Source organism: Oncorhynchus tshawytscha, linkage group LG19, assembly GCF_018296145.1.
Source record: "Oncorhynchus tshawytscha isolate Ot180627B linkage group LG19, Otsh_v2.0, whole genome shotgun sequence".
Taxonomy (NCBI): domain Eukaryota; kingdom Metazoa; phylum Chordata; class Actinopteri; order Salmoniformes; family Salmonidae; genus Oncorhynchus; species Oncorhynchus tshawytscha.
Window position 1 is genome coordinate 10,537,695 of NC_056447.1, and position 21,971 is coordinate 10,559,665.

A 21,971-nucleotide genomic window follows, 5' to 3' on the forward strand; every position below is an offset into this window, starting at 1 on the left:
GGAAAAGGAAGACCAGGCACGCCCCAATCCATTGACAGGGCTGTAGTGGAGCAGGTTCAGAGCTTCAAGTTCCTTGGTGTCCACAACAAACTAACATGGTCCAAGCACACCAAGACAGTCGTGAAGAGGGCACGGCAAAACCTATTCCCCCTCAGGAGACTGAAAAGATTTGGCATGGGTCCTCAGATTCTTAAAAGGTTCTACAGCTGCACCATCAAGAGTCCTCAGACTATTTGCATTAACTCCCCCCCCCCTTTTACGCTGCTGCTACTCTGTTATTATCTAGGCATATATCACTTTAATAACTCTACCTACATGCTTATATTACCACAATTACCTCGACTAACCGGTGCCCCTGCACATTGATTTTGTCCCGATACCCACTGTATATAGCCTCGCTATTGTTATTTTACTGCTGCTCTTTAATGATTTATTTCTTGTTTTTCTTTGGCATTTTTCTAAAAACTGCATTGTTGGTCAAGGGCTTATAAGTAAGAATTTCAGTGTAAGGTCTAGCTACACCTGTTGTATTCGGCTAATTTGACAAATAACATTTGATTTGATTCGATTTTAACACCCATTTGAAATGTTGCAAAAGAAGCAAACAGACCGAACTGGGGAGAGACTACCTGAACTTGTCCAATAAGACACAGAGCGCGCTCAGGACACACAGAGTGCGCCCAGAGTAGGCTTTAGCGTTGTCGAATCACACAAAGTTTGTAAAAGGCGGTCATTTTTTAATATTTTTTGTTCAAATTGAACCTTTATTGAACTAGGCAAGTCAGTTTAAGAACAACATCTTATTTACAATGACAGCCTGCCCCGAACAATGCTGGGCCAATTGTGCACCGCCCTATGGGACTCCCAATCACAGCCAGATGTGATACAGCCTGGATTCAAACCAGGTCCATCTCTTGCACTGAGATGGAGTGTCTTAGACCACTGTACCACTCGGGAGCCCAAACAAAAGTCCAAAGTTGCTAGGTTTGCTAGATTACCTCCAATTAATGACTATTTGGCTAAATCTAGTTGATGATTATACAGATAGCAGATCAGCCCATGAACAACAGCGAGATGAAGAGAGGAAATTGTTTAAATATCAAGGTATCTTAACGGAGACCAACTGTTTAAAAAATATTTCCATATCTACCCTCATCGGCCTACCATTTGTTGATCACACATTCTCTACTGAAGCTCTCACATCGGCAGCAATACCAGACTACATTATTAGACTACAGGATTACAGAATAAAGTTAGGAATGTTCATGCAAGACAGGAGTCAGGATTTTTGATTTCAGTGGGATTGGGACAATAGGAAAATTGCCTAGGCTCTATATAAGGCTACTGCAGTACGTGAGTCCATAGATAAATAATCATCTTGATTTAGGCTACATTATTGCATGCTAAATGTTTCTAATCAGTGATAGATGAGCAAATGAATAGATGATCTACCACTTCCACTTGTCCAGCCAGAGATCAATTAACCAAATATACAGACAGATTCAGTGAAACAAAATCACATTGATTGATTATCAGACAAGTCACAGGCTTTTGGTCAGGAGTAGGACATGATTGATTATCAGAGTAGGACAGGCTGAAGAGCAAAATTCACTTATAAAATGCTAGCGAAATGTTCTGATCAATTAATATGTGAGCAAACTAGACTAAAGATGATCATTAGCACTCACTTCAACTTAGCTAACATTTCCCCAGCCTAATTGTAACAAAATACCAAAACAGAGATGAAGTGAAAACAAAAAACAAAAATCGGACATGAATTGATTTATCTAATTGATTTATCTAGACCGGGGATTCCCAAACTCGGTGGGGCCCCCCCTGGGTGCATGTTTTTTGCCCTAGCCCTACACAGCTGCCGCCCGCCTCCGCAGCATTGTTCTCAACACCAGTTTAAATCAAATAGCCTAACGTTTTCTAGAAATCTGTTGTTTTTACTAATCTGCTGATCTGCATGTTGTGTATTTTGTGGAAAATGTTATAATTTACCAGGTCTTGTCATAAAATGTTGTGGGGAAATGTGGAGTGGTTCTGGGATCCCGGTTACCTGTGTTAACCTTTACTAATGACACAGAATCAAGTGGAGCACCAAAACATTCTGTGCGGAAGCAAAGCTATCCAAATAAGGATAAAAAAAAGCTGTACAGGCAAATCCCTTGCCTTAATCTGCCTAAAGATAACAAAGTCACAGGCTGACACCAAATAAGAATTTACAAGAAACATGTCCAAAAATGTGCATAGTTATGTCCCAAATGACACCCTATTCCCTATATAGTGCACTACTTTAGACCAGAGGCCTATTGAACCTGGTCAAACGTACTGCACTATATTGGGCATAGTGTGCCATTTGGGATGGAACCAGAGTGTAGGACCTTCCAGATGCAGAAGACTAAAGGGAGTCCATCCAGTGGCATAGTCTGCAGTCCATACTAGTCTCGCCTTTTCCACTACACTATGTGCTATGGGATGAGGGGAGTTAGTGCACACTATGGGGGTCTCCCACTCTGTAAGGCAGGGGCATGGTGCGGTTACGGACCATCAGAGCTTGGTGTTCTCCTGAGAGGTGGAAAGATAGCAACACACACACACATGACTGTTAGAGGTCAGTTTAAGGCCGGTATAATACAAGTCATTTCTTAAAGATAATAACAGTTGTTGTGTTATCAGCAAAACAGATTATATTCTGTGCATGGGGATGGTAAAGGATAACATGAGGTGACTTGATGTTGAATAGAGTTTGTTTCAGAGTTTTTAGGAAACGTCCATAGATGTCCATAGATACAGCTGAAGTGGGGAGTTTACATACACCTTTGCCAAATATATTCAAACTCAGTTTTAAAAACTAATTCCCTGTCTTAGGTCAGTTAGGATCAGAACTTTATTTTAAGAATGTGAAATGTCAGAATAATAATAATAATAGTCAGTTTTTATTTATTTCATCACATTCCCAGTGGGTCAGAAGTTTACAAACACTCAATTAGTATTTGGTAGCATGGCCTTTAAATTGTTTAACTTGGGTCAAACGTTTCGGGTTGGGTGAATTTTGGCCCTTTCCTCCTGACTGGTGTAACTGAGTCAGGTTTGTAGGCCTCCTTGCTCACACACGCTTTTTCAGTTCTGCCAACAAATTTTCTATAGGATTGAGGTCAGGGCTTTGTGATGGCCACTCCAATACCTTGACTTTGTTGTCATTTTGCCACAACTTTGGAAGTATGCTTGGGGTCATTGTCCATTTGGAAGACCCATTTGCAACCAAGCAACTTCCTTAACTTCCTGACTGATGTCTTGAGATGTTGCTTCAATATATCTACAGAATTTTCCTACCTCATGATGCTATCTATTTTGTGAAGTGCACCAGTCCCTCCTGCAGCAAAGCACCCCCACAACATGATGATGCCCCCCCCCCGTGCTTCACGGTTGGGATGGTGTTCTTCAGCTTGCAAGCCTCCCACTTTTTCCAACAAACATAACGATGGTCATTAAGGCCAAACAGTTCTATATTTGTTTCATCAGACCAGAGAACATTTCTCCAAAAGTACGATCTTTGTCCCCATGTGCAGTTGCAAACCATAGTCTGGGTTTTTTATGGCGTTTTTGGAGCAGTGGCTTCTTCCTTGCTGAGCGTCCTTTCAAGTTATGTCGATATAGGACTCGTTTTACTGTGGATATAGATACTTTTGTACCTGTTTCCTACAGCATCTTCACAAGGTTCTTTGTTGTTGTTATGGGAATGATTTTCACTTTTCGTACACCAAAGTACGTTTATCTCCAGAAGACAGAATGCGTCTCCTTTCTGAGCGGTATGACGGCTGCGTGGTCCCATGGTGTTTATACTTGCTTACTATTGTTTGTACAGATTAATGTGGTACCTTCGGGCGTTTGGAAATTGCCCCCAAGGATGTATGATGTCAAGCAAAGAAGCACTGAGTTTGAACGTAGGTCTTGAAATACATCCACAGGTACACCTCCAACTGACTCAAATGATGTCAAGTAGGCTTATTATCTGAAGCTTCTAAAGCCATGACATAATTTTCTGGAATTTTCCAAGCTGTTTAAAGTCACAGTGTATGTAAACTTCTGACCCACTAGAATTGTGATACAGTGAATTATAAGTGAAATAATCTGTCTCTAAACAATTGTTGGAAAAATTACTTGTGTCATGCACAAAGTAGATGTCCTAACCGACTTGCCAAAACTATAGTTTGTTAACAAGAAATTTGTGGAGTGGTTAAAAAACTAGTTTTAATGACCCCAACCTAAGTGTATGTAAACTTCCGACTTCCACTGTAGATAGTTCAGTGATCTTGGTTCGTGAAATATCTACCATCAATATCTTGGGGCTCTATTCAATCCGATTGAATAGAGCCCCAAGATATTGATGGTAGATATTTGAAGAACACCTTCCTCACCTTCTCTTCGTTGCAGTCTGTATCTCTCTCTCCCTCCTTTTCTTTGCAGGTCAGCTCTTCCCCCTCTTCTTTCTCTCTCTCTGTAGATGACTCCTCCATTGAACAAGTCTCCCTCCCCTTCTCCTTTTCTTCTCCTCCACACCCCTGAACACAATCTTTCACCACTTCTCCTCTAGACCCTGTTGCCTCCTCTCCTGTCTGTCTCTCCTCTCTCTGGGGCTCCAGCGTTTTTTCGGACTTTGTCTTTTCCAGTGGGTCAGTGTCTGTGGTTGATCTGTCTGTTGTGTCAATCTGTTGCTTTGAGTTAGCAGGGGTAGAGGAGCCTGTCTCTATCTTTTCTTGGGTAGACATAGTGGTGTCTGCTCTTTCGCCATCCTTCTCTTCCACTTCCTTCTCAAACACCTCCTCCCCCTCTCCCTTCTCTTCCTCCCCAACTTTGGCCTCAGGGTCGTCGGGTGTAGTTAGGGGAATCTCTTCACCCGTCACCCCATCTCCTTCCTCTCCGCTGGACTTCCTGTGGCGTCTCGAAGGTGGGCGTCGCCGGATGGAGAGGCGGGCTCTTCCCTGGAGAGGCAGGGACACAGACCATTAAGAACAGGTATGACACAGGATATGACATAATACACATGCAGACAAACACACAGGCTTAAAGGTATAACACACACACACCCCGTCACACACACACACATTTGTTTTACTAACCTTGAAGGGACCAAAAAATGTATTCCAATCCAAATCCTAATTTCCCTAACCCTAACCTAACCTCTAAACCTAACCCCAAACCCTAATTGTAACCCTAATTGTAACCCTAATTGCAACCCTAAACACTTAACACTTTTTTAAATTCATTGTTTTGCCAGTCCCCACAAGGAAGAATGCTATTTTAGCGTTAAGGGTTATGTTTAGGGTTCAATTAGGGTATGTATATATATATATATACACACACACAGTACCGGTCAAAAGTATGGATACACCTACTCATTCAAGGCTTTTTCTTCATTTTTACTATTTTCTACATAGTAGAATAATAGTGAAGACATCAAAACTATGAAATAACACATGGAATCATGTAGTAGCCAAAAAAGTGTTAAACAAATCCAAATATTCTTCAAAGTAGCCATCCTTTGCCTTGATGACAACTTTGCACAGTGCTGACATTCTCTCAACCAGCTTCATGAGGTAGTCATCTGGAATGCATTTCAATTAACAAGTGTGCCTTGTTAAAAGTTCATTTGTGAAATGTCTACTTTAAGACATGAAGTTCAGTCAATCCGGAACATTTCAAGAACTTTCTTCAAGTGCAGTCACAAAAACCATCAAGCGCTATGATGAAACTGGCTCTCATGAGCACCGCCACAGGAAAGGAAGACCCAGAGTTACCTCTGCTGCAGAGGATAAATTCATTAGGTTTTAACTGCACATTAGATTGCAGCCCAAATAAATGCTTCACAGAGTTCAAGTAACAGACACCAACTGATCAGAGGATTGCCCAAACTTTTGATTGGTGCTGTATGTGTGTGTGTTTTATTGTCACATACACAAGATGGGTACAGTGAAGCGTGATCTTTTACAGGGTCAGCCATGGTAGTACGGAGCAGATTAGGGTTAAGTGCCTTGCTCAACGGTACATCAACCTGATTTTTTTTGCCTTGTCTGCTCAGGTATTCGAACCAGCAACCTTTCGGTTACTGGCTCTAACCACTAGGCTACCTGCCGCCCTAAAATGATACCACTAGTCTGAATTTTCCTTCTTTTACTATCCTTGTGAGGACTTCTGATCCCCACAAGGATAGTAAAACCAAAAACACACACACACTTAGCATACCTTGTTGATACTGGGCAGTAGGGATCCGTCGGTGGGTGTGGCTGGGACTTCAAAGGTGGCAGGTGTCTCTTCCTTGCTCAGCGACCGAAGGAGGGGTGCCCTGCTGACTGGGGTGGTGGGGGTAACAGGAGGGATGGGGGAGCAGGTGGAGGTGAAGGAGGGGGGCAACAGTCTCAGCCCAGGGCTCTTAGGAGAGGGCAGGAGGGAACAGGGGGATAAAGCCAGGTTAGCCTGGAGAGAGAAAGAGGGTGGGGAGAGAGGGTGGGGAGAGAGAGAGAGGGAGGGTGGGGAGAAAGAGAGGGAGAGAGAGAGGGTGGGGAGAGAGAGAGGGTGGGGAGAGAGAGAGAGGGTGGGGAGAGAGGGAGAGAGAGAGCAAAGAAGAAAGAGCGAGAGAAAGAAAGACAGGGAGAGAGATAGTTATTGCAATGTTATTACATACTAAGACGTACCTAAGATTCAGAGAACATAGCAGGCATTTTGTGTGGGCTGTCCGTCAGGAAATGGCTGCTCTCTCTTATTATCAACCTGTGAGACTGTAACTGATCCTCTCCATCTGACCTCCCTTCTCTCTCTGCATGCACCTGCACAGCTCACTGACATACAACAGGGGCCTTGAATGCTCTTCACATAACTGTATGGTACAACAAGAGCATATCACTCTCCAAAATCAACAGGCACACAGATGCAGACCAGCACTCACACACACACACACACACACCATGCTCACCTGCAGTTTCTCAATAAGAGCAGAGTTCCTTTTGGTTTTGGCAGGATGCAGAGACGGGGAGATGGGTTTCTGAAACACAGGTGAGAAACACACACACACACACACACACACACACACACACACACACACACAAGCACTGCATCACTGCATGCTTCTCTGTTTCGTCCTACATATTAACTTTATCTCCGCCTGTATTAGATACCAGGTTTAGGGTCAACTCTAGATACAGATTATGTACATAGAACTGTACAACACACAGCCCCTCACACTCGAGGTCGACCGATTAATCGGAATTCAGGGTATATGCAACAGTTTGGGCTGCCTGGCTCATTGCAAACTAATTTGCCAGAATTCTACGTAATTATGACATACATTGAAGGTTGCGCAATGTAACAAGAATATTTAGACTTAGGGATGCCACCCGTTAGATAAAATAACAAACGGTTCCGTATTTCACTGAAATAATAAACGTTTTGTTTTCAAAATGATAGTTTCCAGATTCGATCATATTAATGACCAAAGGCTCGTATTTCTGTGTGTTATTATGTTATAATTAAGTCTGATTTGATAGAGCAGTCTGTCTGAGCGGTGGTAGGCAGCAGCAGGCTCGTAAGCATTCATTCAAACAGCCCTTCCGTGCGTTTTGCCAGCAGCTCTTCGCAAGCACAGCACTGTTTATGACTTCAAGTCTATCAGCCTAATGGCTGGTGTAACCAATGTGAAATGGCTAGCTAGTTAGCTGGGTGTGCGCTAATACTGTTTCAAATGTCACTCGCTTTTAGATTTGGAGTAGTTATTCCCCTTGCGCTGCAAGGGCCGTGGCTTTTGTGGAGAGATGGGTAACAATGCTTCGAGTGTGGCTGTTGTCTATGTGTTCCTGGTTCGAGCCCAGGTAGGGGCAAGGAGGGGGACGGAAGCTATACTGTTACACTGGCAATACTATAGTGCCTATAAGAACATCCAATAGTCAAAGGTATATGAAATACAAATGGTATAGGGAAAAATATCCTATAAATACTATATTAACTACAACCTAAAACCTCTTACCCTGGAATATTGAAGTCTCATGTTAAAAGGAACCACCAACTTTCATATGTTCTCATGTTCTGAGCAAGGAACTTAAATGTTAAGCTTTTTTACATGGCACATTTTTACGGCACATATTACTTTCTTCTCCAACACTTTGTTTTTGCATTATTTAAACCAAATTGAACATGTTTCATTATTTATTTGAGGCTAAATTGATTTTATTGATGTTTTATATGAAGTTAAAATAAGTGTTAATTCAGTATTGTTGTAATTGTCATTATTACAACAAAAAGAAAAAAAGAAAAAAAGAACGCTTTTTTGGTCCTCCAATAATCGGTATCGGTATTGAAAAATCATAATCGGTCGTCCTCCACCTCACACACACATGTACACACAGACATCAAAAGGGACATGGCATTATAGAACTGTACAACACACAGCACTACCCCTCACACACACATGTACACACAGACATCAAAAGGGACATGGCATTATAGAACTGCACAACACACAGCACTACCCCTCACACACACATGTACACACAGACATCAAAAGGGGCATGGCTGTACATAGAACTATACAACACACAATTGTCAAACAGTCCCCTCAAACACTCACACACTCCTCTCACCTCCTCGTCCACCTCTCCCTGTGCTGTGGTCTTGGGGAGCTGTAGGGTTCGAGGGGGGCGTCTCCTAACAGGCTTATTATTCTGGAAGAGAAGCCAACAACAAGGGTGTTACTATACCAACAGCCATAATACTATTACACATAGTAATCACATAACACTAAACACACACACACACACACACACAGATCAAGAGACACAAGACCACAGGCTACTAAACCAACACTGTGCCATGAACACAATGGGCCTACTAACAACATAACATACACACAACACTGGAACGTCAACATAACAGAAGACAACAGAACAACACAACTAGAACACAGGGCGCTACAGACATGCAGACATACAAATCTGATACTACAACACTCACACATGCCATTGACTAACAACACAAACGTTCATTTTAGAGATGACATGACTCAGAGGCACACAGCACAAATGCAGTACACCGACTGACAACACAGCAACCACAACCCATACATGAACACTGACAAACAAACACACTCCACATACACACACATGGCATGCTGACATCAACGAACACACCAAAGTACAAGAACTGTGCAGCATGTCAGAACGAAATATGTCGATAAGAAACAGCATTACACATACATGATAAGTTGAAGTACAGTACCAGTCAAAAGTTTTAGAACACCTACTCATTCAAGGGTTTTTCTTTATTTGTACTATTTTCTACATTGTAGAATAATAGTGAAGACATCAAAACTATGAAATAACATATGGAATCATGTAGTAACCAAAAAAGTGTTAAACAAATCAAAATATATTTTATATTTGAGATTCCTCAAATTAGCCATCCTTTGCATTGATGACAGCTTTGCACACTCTAGATATTCTCTTAACCAGCTTCATGATGAATGCTTTCCAACAGTCTTGAAGGAGTTCCCACATATGCTGAGCACTTGTTGGCTACTTTTCCTTCACTCTGCGGTCCAAATCATCCCAAACCATCTCAATTGGGTTGAGGTTGGGTGATTGTGGAGGCCAGGTCATCTGATACAGCACTCCATCACTCTCCTTCTTGGTCAAATAGCCCTTACACAGCCTGGAGGTGTGTTGGGTCATTGTCCTGTTGAAAAACAAATGATAGTCCCACTAAGCGCAAACCAGATAGGATGGCATATCACTGCAGCATGCCGTGGTAAAGGGAACTGAATGTACTCAACGGAAATGTGTCTTCTGCATTTAACCCAACCCCTCTGAATCAGTAGCCACGCTGGTTAAGTGTGCCTTGAATTTTAAATAAATCACTGACAGTGTCACCAGCAAAGCACCCCACACCATCACACCTCCTCCTCCATGCTTCACAGTGGGAACCACACATGCAGAGATCATCTGTTCGCATACTCTGTGTCTCACAAAGACATGGCGGTTGGAACCAAAAATCTCAAATTTGGACTCATCAGACCAAAGGACAGATTTCCACCGGTCTAATGTCCTTTGCTTGTGTTTCTTGGTCCAAGAAAGTATCTTATTATTATTGGTGTACTTTAGTTTCTTTGTAGCAATTTGACCATGAAGACCTGATTCACGCAGTCTCCTCTAAACAGTTGATGTTGAGATGTGTCTGTTACTTGAACTCTGTGAAGCATTTATTTGGACTGGTAACACTAATGAACTTATCCTCTGCAGGGTCTTCCTTTCCAACGGTGGTCCTCATGAGAGCCAGTATCATCACAGCACTTGATGGGTTTTGTGACTGCACTTGAAGAAACTTTAAAAGTACTTGACATTTTTCGGAATGTAGAAAATAGTAAAAATGAAGAAAAACCCTTGAATGAGTAAGTATGTCTAAACTTTTGACTGGTACTATACATTTCATGAATTAATGTTTACGAATGAGTGTGTGTTTAAGATCTATTTGGTCAGAAATAAACACATAAAAAACATCAATAAGGAGCTAAAATTATTATATTGACACATTACAGTGCCCATCAATACATCAATGAATGTGGTTGTGTGTTTTAAAGCAGGGTTGACACTGTGTTCACACAGAAGCACAGTGTCACGCCCTGACCGTAGACTGCTTTGTAGGTTTTGATTTTTAGTTTGGTCAGGGTGTGATGTGGGTGGGTATTCTATGCTGTAGGTCTAGGTTTTCTTTTTCTATGTGTTTGGCCTGGTATGGTTCTCAATCAGAGGCAGCTGTCTATCGTTGTCTCTGATTGAGAGCCATACTTAGGTAGCCTGTTTTCCCACTATTAGTTGTGGGTGATTATTTTCTGGTTAGTTTTTGTTGCACCTGTCAGAACTGTTAGTTTATCGTTTTGTTGTTTTTGTTTGTGTATTCATTCTGGATTAAAAGTATTATGGATACGTACCACGCTGCACTTTGGTCCTCCTCTCCTTCCACCAACAAAAATCGTTACACACAGATATTCATAGAACCACTTCCTGTGTGTAACTTCCTGTTTCACTTATCAGCGTTTTAACACGTGTAGCTGCTTGAGTACTATCTATCTATCTATCTGAGTGTGAAAGAATAGAAGAGAAAAGAGAGAAAAAAGAGAGATAGAGAAAAAGAAGTTATAATGACCTCACCCCGTCAGTTCCCGTGGGGAAGGGAGGGGCATGAGCTTTGAACTTTCCAGCCAGCTCCGCCACTGACTTCTTAGGCGGGGCGTCCTCCTGAAACACAGGAAGTACAATATGGCTTAGTCCACACACACAAAGTAAATGGCTGCTGACACACAAAGAGATGAGGTGAGGTCATTGATTTGGGGGAAGCTGGGAATGCTTCCCAAATGGTACCCTATTCAATAAATGTTCAAATCAAATGTTATTGGTCACATACATGTTTAGCAGATGTTATTGTGCATGTAGTGAAATGCTTGTGTTTCTAGCTCCAACAGTGCAGTAATATCTAACCATTCACAACTACACACAAACCTAAAAGTAAAATCATGGATTTGAGGAATATATTAGTATTAGGATGAGCAATGTGGTGGTATAGAATGGTATAGAATAAAGTGGTAGAGTGGTATAGAATAAAATACAGTAGAATAGAGTAGAGTATATACATATGAGATGAGTAAAGCAAAAATATGTAAACAATATTAAAGTGACTAGTGTTCCATTATTAAAATGGCCAGTGATTTCTAGTCTATGTAAACGGGGAAGCAGCCTCTAAGGTGCAGGGTTACGGAACCGGGTGGAAGCCGCCTGGTGATGGCTGTTTAACAGTCTGATGGCCTTGAGATAAAAGCTGTTTTTCAGTCTCTATGTCCCAGCTTTGATGCACCTGTACTGACCTCGCCTTCTGGATGATAGCGGGGTGAACAGGCAGTGGCTCGGGAGGTTGTTGTCCTTGATGATCTTTTTGGCCTTCCTGTGACATCGGGTGGTGTAGGTGTCCTGGAGGGCAGGTAGTTTGCCCATGATGATAAGTTGGGCAGACCTCACTATCCTCTGGAGAGCCGTACGGTTGTGGGCGGAGCAGTTGCCGTACCAGGCAGTGATGCAGCCCGACACAAAGCTCTCAATTGTGCATCTGTAAATGTTTGTGAGGCTTTTAGGTTAATTATTTCTGTTGCGCCTTTTTCACCACGCTGTCTTTGTGGGTGGACCATTTTAGTTTGTCAGCGATGTGCACGCTGAGGAACTTGAAGTTTTCCATCTTGTCCACTGCAGTCCCGTCGATGTGGATAGGGGCGTGCTCCCTCTGCTGTTTCCCGAAGTCCACGATCAGCTCCTTTGTTTTGTCGACATTGAGTGAAAGGTTACTTTCCTGGTACCACACTCCCAGGGCTCTCACCTCCTCCCTGTAGGCTGTCTCATCCTTGTTGGTAATCAGTCCTATTACTGTTGTGTCGTCTGCAAAATTGAGTTGGAGGCGTGCGTGGCCATCCAGTCATGTGTGAACTAGGGAGTACAGGAGGGATTGAGCGTTCACCTTTGTGGGGCCACTGTGTTGCGGATCAGCGAAGTGGAGGTGTTGTTTCCTACCAGGACCCAGTTGCACAGCGCAGGGTTCAGACCCAGGGCCCAGACCTTAATGATGAGCTTTGAGGGTACTATGGTGTTGAATTCTGAGCTGTAGTCAATGAACAGCATTCTTACATAGGTATTCCTCTTGTCCAGATGGGTTAGGGCAGTGTGATGGCGATTGCATTGTCTTTGGACCTATTGGGGAGGTATGCAAATTGAGGTGGGTCTAGGGTGGCAGGTAAGGTGGAGGTGATACGATCCTTGACTAGTCTCTCAAAACACTTCATGATGATTGAAGTGAGTGCTACGAGGCAATAGTCATTTAGTTCAGTTACCTTTGCTTTATTGGGTAAAGGAACAATGGTGGACATCTTGAAACAAGTGGGGACAGTAGACTGGGATAGGGATAAATTGAATATGTCCGTAAACACTCCAGCCAGCTAGTCTGCCCATGCTCTGAGGATGCGGCTAGCTTGTCCGGAAGCAAGACGTCGGTGTCCGCAACGTCAGTATAGAGACAGTGGAGTGGCAATTGAACCGCTCAGACACGAGATGTATGTGACGTTTTGCCTGTTTGATTATCTTACGGAGGGAATAACTACACGGCCATATTCCCAGTCACCTTGCCATGGTTAAATGTGGTGGTTCGCACTTTCAGTTTTGCCCAAATGCTGCCATCTATACACGGTTTCTGGTTAGGGTAGGTTTTAAGAGTCTGTGTATTCATCAATGTTATTCTCAGAGGCTAACGGGAACATATCCCACGTGATCAAAACAATCTTGAAGCGTGGATTCTGATTGGTCAGACCAGCATTGAATATTCCTTAGCACGGGTACTTCCTGTTTGAGTTTCTGCCAATAGGAAGGAGCAAATTGGAGTCGTGATCAGATTAGCAGAAGGGCAGGGAGGGCCTTGTAGGCATTTAGAAAAGTTGATTAGCAGTGGTCCCATGTTTTCTCAGATTGAGTGCTACAGTCAATGTGTTGGTAGAACTTCGGTAGCGTTTTTCTCAAATTTGCTTTGTTAAAATCCCCAGCTACAATAAATGTGGTCTCAGGATATGTGGTTTCCATTTTGCATAAAGTCCAGTGAAGTTCTTTGAGGGCTGTTGTGGTGTCGGTTTGAGGGGGAATATACACAGCTGTTACTATAAGCAAAGAGTATTCTCTTGGGAGGTAATACTGTCGGCATTTGATTTTGATGTATTCTAGGTTGAGAGAACAAAAAGACTTGAGTTTCTGTATGTTATCACAATCACACCATGAGTAGTTAATCATAAAACATACACCCTGCCTTTCTTTTTCCCGGAGACTTCTTTATTCCTGTTTGCGCATTGTACTGAGAAAGACAATATATCTGGAGAGAGCCATGTTTCCATGAAACAGAGTACGTTACAATCCCTGATGTCTCTCTGGAAGGAGATTCTTGCCCTGAGCTTGTCTACTTCCAGAGACTGAACATTAGCGAGTAATATACTCGGAAGCAGTGGGTGGTGTGCACGCCTCCTGAGTCGGACTAGAAGTCCACTCCGACTACCTCTTCTCCGCTAGCAGTGTTTGAGATCAGCCTCTGGAATCAGTTCAATTGCCCTTGGGGGTACAAACAAAGGGTCCAATTCGGGAAAGTCTTAAAAGTTATTTCCGGCTTTATGTAGTAACACAAAAAAATCCTGGGCTAATAGAGTAAGAATTAACACACAAAAAAATACTGCAAAGTTGCTTAGGAGCTAGAAGCAGAGCTGCCCTATCTGTCGGCGCCATCTTGCCCTGGTCAAAAGTAGCACACAATGTAGGGAATAATGTGGCTTTTGGAACACAACTTCTCCAATACTCAACCATACTGACACAACAGAACATTTAGATTTATATTTTAGTAATTTAGCAGACGCTCTAATCCAGAGCGACTTACAATAGTGAGTGCATACATTTTCGTACTTTTCCAATTTTCCACAACAGGAAATGACCTCACACCCTCAGAATGGCTAGGGAAGGATATAGGGGGGAATACAGCGAGGAGCATGATTAAAAGAAAACTGAGAGATGGGTATAGAAATAGAACAAACAGTTGGATGTGTTTGCCTGTCTGCCATCATGTCTGTCTATGGATGCTCTCTCTCTCTCCCTCTCGTCTCCCTGTATCCTGTGACCTCACCACACTTATATTTGCCACTCCCCTTTCCTTCTAACTCTGGAACAGTCAGATTACACAGGTTACACACAAATCCCCTCTCTCGCTCTCTCTCTCTTTCCATCTCCCTCCCTCCACCCACCCCTCCTCTCTCTCTCTCTCTCTCGCTCTCTCTCTGCGTATGTCTGGGCTACCAAGTTTTCCTAGCAAGTTTGTAGCTTTCCTCAATACTCCTGTAAATCTAACATAGAGATAGATGAGAACCACTCTGTGTCTTATGGTAAGTAATTCTGCCATATACTGTGGCTTGTTCTACAGTCTAAGTATGATCTCACCCTGCTCTCTCTCTCTCACTAGGGCAAAACCCAGTTAGATCATGACTACGTCCCAAAAGGGCCTTGGTCAAAATCTGTGCACTATAAAGGAAATATGGTGCCATTTGGGATAGAGCCCATTCCCCTCCCTCCATCCAGAGCTGAGGTCATATCCCTCTCTCTTTCCCCCCTGCTCTCAGCTGTTTTCCCCTGCTCTGGTCAACAAGCACTTCCCTCTCTAGATATCCCCACTGCCCACTCAAGAGAGTGTGAAGAGAGAAATAGGGAAGACAGAGAGATGGAAGGAGAGAGAGAGAGAGAGAGACAATATTGATTATTATTTTTATTATGTTCATATTGGAAATCTCAGAAGTAAGCTTTGGCAATATGTACATTGTTACATCATGCCAATATAGCAAATGTAATTGAATTGAATTTAGAAAGAGAGAGAGAGTGCAAGCCGTGTGTCTGTCTGTGTGTGTGTGGGTGGGTGGCTGGGAACCTGTGGACTTGGGACTGGAGGACATTACATAAAGTGGCAGTGAATAAGGTAAATGACAGGCTGGTGAAAGAGAGAAAGCACTGGCTTGAGAGATGTACTAGGGAGAGGGAGAGAAAGCACTGGCCTGAGAGATGTACTAGGGAGAGGGAGAGAAAGCACTGGCCTGAGAGATGTACTAGGGAGAGGGAGAGAAAGCACTGGCCTGAGAGATGTACTAGGGAGAGGGAGAGAAAGCACTGGCCTGAGAGATGTACTAGGGAGAGGGAGAGAAAGCCCTGGCCTGAGAGATATACTAGGGAGAGGGAGAGAAAGCCCTGGCCTGAGAGATGTACTAGGGAGAGGGAGAGAAAGCCCTGGCCTGAGAGATGTACTAGGGAGAGGGAGAGAAAGCACTGTCTTGAGAGATGTACTAGGGAGAGGGAGAGAAAGCCCTGGCCTGAGAGATGTACTAGGGAGAGGGAGAGAAAGCACTGGCCTGAGAGATGTACTAGGGAGAGGGAGAGAAAGCCCTGGCCTGAGAGATGTACTAGGGAGAGGGAGAGAAAGCCCTGGCCTGAGAGATGTACTAGGGAGAGGGAGAGAAAGCCCTGGCCTGAGAGATGTACTAGGGAGAGGGAGAGAAAGCACTGGCCTGAGAGATATACTAGGGAGAGGGAGAGAAAGCACTGGCCTGAGAGATGTACTAGGGAGAGGGAGAGAAAGCACTGGCCTGAGAGATGTACTAGGGAGAGGGAGAGAAAGCCCTGACCTGAGAGATGTACTAGGGAGAGGGAGAGAAAGCACTGGCCTGAGAGATGTACTAGGGAGAGGGAAGGAAAGCACTGGCCTGAGAGATGTACTAGGGAGAGGGAGAGGGAGAGAAAGAATGAGAGGGAGAAAGATGAGAAATATCAGTAACAGATTGAGAGTCTGCTGCCTGGAGCACAACCCTTACTCTGTGGTGTTTACAAATCTGAAGAGATGGGATAGGTGTGAGCAATATGTAACAATAAAGCCTAAGTAGGGTCATCACTATATTACTTAGGCCCCAGACCCCCTGTCCCCTGACCTGACCCAGATGCCTGGCCCCCCGGACCTGGACCTGGACCCAGACCCTCAAACCCAGACCCCCTGTCCCCTGACCCAGATGCCTGGCCCCCGGACCTGGACCCAGACCCTCAAACCCAACAGACCCCACCAGGCTCTGCTCTATGGACACATCCTGAAAGGATGGATTGGATGCCAGGCATTTCTTCAACAGTTTCACTTATTCCCATGGAATTTTCTCTGGTGGTAAAAGTTTATATGAGGAAAATGGGATGGCCCTTCTTACTGAGGTGCGTTGTTTAGGAGAGAGAGAGAGAGAGAGAGAGAGAGGGAGAGAGCCCAGAGCTGTTGACAGTTCCAATGTCCCATTCAGGCCTGCTTCTACAGTACAAGACCTTTCTTCCTGTTTATAAGTCCATTTAACACATACACTCAGTATTTGGGACCCATGCAAGGAATTAAACCCACAAACCTAGTGTTGCCACTGCCAGTACTATGCTCCACAATGCTCCAAGTTAGCTCACTGACGTGTGTTGTAGAAGAGCTTGGGATAAAAATATAGCTGGTCTAACCAAACACACTCTCTGAAGGTGGAACTTCAGACATTTATGTACACTCTGTGTGAAAATTGTCTTTAAAAGAAAATAAACCAAACTGCACAATGCATCCAGTGAGTGCTGCCTGGCCTTCTTCTGGCATCATTACGAGACACACACCTGTTCCACAGTGCATGATGGGAGATGATGTCACACCATGGCAGACAGCTTCAACACCTGAACTGCTGTTTTTACGATGCTTTTACAGCGTTAAGTAAACACGCCAGCCTCACGCACTCCCTTCCCAGCCCCGCCCCATCCCTCCAGACTTGTTGTTCATTTCGTGTGAGCGTGTGTGTGTGTTAAATGGGCTTGGCAGCACTCCAGCCATAGGGAGAGAGTAAACACTGCAACAGCACAACAAAAACACACCATCTTAATCACTTTACCATGCTGGACCTCTCCCTCCCTCTATCTCTCTCTTCCTCTATAATCTACACACTCTGCTCTGCTCTCCCAACAGTCATGTTGCTATGTGTGTGGGCTCTGGAGAGACGTTATTGGTTGCACCCTTCCAGAAACATCCAGATATAACTCATCTGATCCCTATTTATATGCCTGTATACATCATCCTCACACATACAGTGCCTTCAGAAAGTATTCATACCCCTTGACTTAAATGTCTCAGAGCTTTCCACACCTGGATTGTGCAACATTTCTTCAAGCTTTGTCAAATTGGTTGTTGATCATTGCTCAACAACCATTTTCAAGTCTTGCCATAGATTTTCAAGTCGAGAGAGAGAGAGAGAGAGAACAGAGACAGACAGAGAGAGAGAGAGAGAACAGAGACAGAGAGAGAGAGAGAGAGAGAGAGAGAGAGAGTCAGAGAGAGAGAGAGAGAGTCAGAGAGAGAGAGAGAACAGAGACAGAGAGAGAGAGAGAGAACAGAGACAGAGAGAGAGAGAGAGAGAGAGAGAGAGTCAGAGAGAGAGAGAGAGAGTCAGAGAGAGAGAACAGAGACAGAGAGAGAGAGAACAGAGACAGAGAGAGAGAGTCAGAGAGAGAGAGAGAACAGAGACAGAGAGAGAGAGAGAGAGAGAGAGAGAACAGAGACAGAGAGAGAGAGAGAGAACAGAGACAGAGAGAGAGAACAGAGACAGAGAGATAGAGAGAGAGAGAGAGTCAGAGAGAGAGAGAACAGAGACAGAGAGAGAGAGAGAGAAAGAGAGAGAACAGAGACAGAGAGAGAGAGAGAGAGAGAGGCCTATCGGATAGAATGGAACCGTCAGATTACACAAATTACAATCTGACTGTTCCATTCTGTCAGATAGACACCTCTCTCTCTCATGACATCATCATCTGGATCTGCTTATGTGTGGTGGATATGAGGTGGAGTCCAGTGTGTGTGTTGGCAGAGACTAAACATTAAGCTCAAACAGCATCCCAAATACACTCCGAACACACACACACTTTCAGTAAAACCATACCCAGATCTTTACAGTCCTTTACTCCCCTTCCTCTCTTACTCTCCCTCTGTCCCTCTTTCCTTTCTCTCTTTATCCCCCTCTGTCTTGTATCTCTTTGTCCTTCATTATCTGCCCTCACTTGAGGCAGCAGCGGCCTACACACACACACGGCTGTTGAAGTGGGGTTGATACACACTAAGTTGAAGGACTCACATTGCTGGCATTCAGCAGATAATGAAATCACATAGCCCGGAGGCCAGGCGAACGTAGGGGTACACACACACAAATTAATTCTCATCCTTAAAGGCAGGAGACCAAGTGTATGAGTATAAAACATGCCTTTATCATGGACTGGACTTGTCAAATGGCACCATATACACATTTAGTGTACTTTTGACAATAGGGAATAGGGTGCTATTTGGGATGCAGAGAGTCTTGATCTAACGTCTCTTCTCTGGACAACTAGTCGCCCAATCAATGTCACGTTTCACATCCCACTCATGTATATGTCTACAGCGTGTAGAATTGTGCAACTCCATGTGTAGAAACCTGTTGCAAAGGCAACGGTTACACCACTTCCTCTGTGTGTGGTGTGTGTTCCTGTCATATTTCCTGTTTGAGTAACGTACTGAACAACATCGATGCAGAGAAGCAGCTACAGTATAGGGTCAGCAAACCAGGAAGTCTTGCTGTGATAGGCTGCCATTCCACCACCACATGCATCATGCATCTAACTCAAACCAATATGTCTGCTCCAAAATGTTACAACTCTATTCTAACTACTACAAGAGACATTCTTTCATCATATCCTAATGCAGAGGTGTCAAACTTAATTCCTGGAGGGCTGGTTTTCGCTCTTCCCTTGTACTTGATTGATCAATTAAGGAAATTGTTCAGTTAGAAACTCCCCTCACCTGGTTGTCTATTTGTTCACCGTCCCCAGGTCCAGAACATATTCAAGGAAACGTACAGTATTATAACAGAGCCATGATTGCATGGAACTCCCTTCTATTTCATATAGCACAGGTGAAGAGCAAACCTGGTTTAAAAAAAACAGATACAGCAACACCTCACAGCACAACGCCTCTCCCCAATGTGTTATACCTGTTTTTTTGTATGTATTGACATGTGTATCTAATGGATGCGCGCACACACACATTACATGTTAATATGTTTTGTATTTTTTCAGTAATGTCTTCTTCTTTATGTCTCGGACCCCAGTAAAACTAGCTGTCACCATTGGTGTCGGGATCGTAATTTAAAAAATACAACATTTTTAAAAGTCTGCCTTAATTGTACACAAATTGAAAGGTCGTAACAAAAACCAGGAATAACATTTGACACTCTGGGCTTAATGCATACAAATTCAGTCATTAGGCTATATGCTTGACAGTCTCTCACACACTGATGGCACTATGAACATGAGAGAAAGAGAGTGGGATGTCATGACAAGTGACAACATGCATGACAAAGTTTAGTTCAGTGAAATGTACGGGCTAAAACTAAGCCCAGGCCTGGTTGTTATGCTCCTCTGTAATTCAAAACATACGAACCATCTAATTCTGCATGCTATCAGTTTGGTCCATACAGATCACACAGAGAGTGTCATGTCTTGTGCAGGTTATTAGACTACATAGCCGACGAAACTCAACTCTACCATTTACGAGTTTAGTCGGCTATAGACTACATTGTACTGGACCGCACAGAATCACAGATATAATTCTATATGTAAATCAACAACTTAACTCTTCAACACAAACAAAAACGGATTTTAAAACACCCAAAACTCTGTTTACCTCCATCCTCTGCTGCAGCTGCCTTGACTGTCGTCCCGTTCACAGCAAGTTTCAACTCCCTCTAAAAGTTTTATTTTGGGACTTGTCAAAGTTGCGCTCGGTCTCCTCTCCTCACACCCTTCTCTCTCCTGCCAGGCCCGTGTATGTGAGCTCAGCGAGAACCCTTAGTCGGCTGGAAAGGTGCTCTCTCTCTCCCGCTCTCTCTCTCTGCGGTTATATTTAGAAAGCACTCTCACAACATTTCCAGAACGTGTGACTAGAGTGAGAGTGAGTGAATCAACAGTAGCCTGTTGGTCGGTTTCAAACTGTAGTGTTGCGTTGCATGCATTTTCATGCTGAGCCGATGCTGAGATTTATACAAAGTGATTAAAGTTCATTTTAGGGATGCGTATGACGCAGGTGTAGCTACCAGTGGAGGCTCCTCAGAGGAGGAAGGGGAGGACGATCCTACTCAGTGAATTTCATAAAAATAATGCAACATTTAAAAATGTATCCTTTTTACTATACTGAATATATTAATGTCACCAAATAGCTGATTAAAACACGTATTGCAATTAAGCCTCAGCAGTACCCTCTAGGGTAGCACCATTGTGAAGCTGGAGGACAGCTAGTTTCCATCCTCCTCTGGGTATGTTGACTTGAATACAAAACCTAGGAGGCTCATGGTTCTAATTGAGGACTTCCGGAGGATGTCATCTAGAGCCTGACTGATTTATCGGTTTACCAATATTATCCTTTTACCAATGTGTTTGTATCGCATTTAATCCATTGAAAATTACCGATATCAGATGCGGAGAAAACGCTATATTTGCTCTTTGTGAAGGGTATTCCTCAAGCTCGGTCTTTAAAATGTTTTCAGAGACACTAAAAAAACTTTGCAGAAAAGTAGCAGTTTGTAACTTCGTTTTGAAGTGTGGGTTCATTGTCACTTGATAGGGATTGGTCCAAATTCACATTTTGCCAATCGCCACCCCCATTTCCATGATGAGTGCTCGCTAGCTAGCCAGCTAACTAGCTGTGTGAGACTACTTGACACCATCACTGAGGTTTAGTGCTATCTGGAATCCTCTTAACACTTACCGTAACCATGTGTATGGACGTCCCAAGGATCTAAGATTAGGATAGAAAACACTCTAAAGTTTCCAAAACTGTCAAAAATATTGTCTGTGAGTATAACAGAACTGATATTGCAGGTGAAAACCTGAAGAAAATCCAACAAGGAAGTGCCTAAGAGAAAATAATCTCCCTGTTCCATTGCATGCCTTCCCTCCATTTAAAGAGATATCAACCAGATTCCTTTCCCTATGGCTTCCACATGGTGTGAATAGTCTTATTCTGAAAAATGAGCGAGAATGATCACATCGCGTCAGTGGATGGCTGGGTGCCAGCAGAGTTTTGCATGCGCAGCAGCTTGGAGCAGACATTTTCTCTCTCTCTCCTATTGAAAAAGCTACAGTCTGGTTGAAATATTATCGATTATTTATTGTAAAAACAACCTGAGGATTGATTATAAAAAGCATTTGACATGTTTCTACGAACTTTACAGATACTATTTGGAATTTTCGTCTGCGATGTCGTGACCGCTCGAGCCTGTGGATTTCTGAACAAAACGCGCCAAA

At 43.5% G+C, this 21,971-nt stretch overlaps 1 protein-coding gene across 1 annotated transcript; it reads right to left on the reverse strand.

The window, feature by feature from the left end:
- Positions 1 to 471: 471 nt before the first annotated feature.
- LOC112219201 (capZ-interacting protein) lies at positions 472 to 20,622 on the reverse strand. Its single transcript, XM_042301346.1, has 7 exons — positions 20,353 to 20,622; positions 11,199 to 11,285; positions 8,637 to 8,717; positions 6,977 to 7,045; positions 6,250 to 6,480; positions 4,425 to 4,988; positions 472 to 2,571 (listed from the first exon to the last, which is right to left on the reverse strand). Exons 1-7 carry the CDS (start codon positions 20,356 to 20,358, stop codon positions 2,554 to 2,556), a joined length of 1,056 nt encoding a protein of 351 aa, XP_042157280.1. The 5' UTR covers positions 20,359 to 20,622; the 3' UTR covers positions 472 to 2,553.
- Positions 20,623 to 21,971: the final 1,349 nt, after the last annotated feature.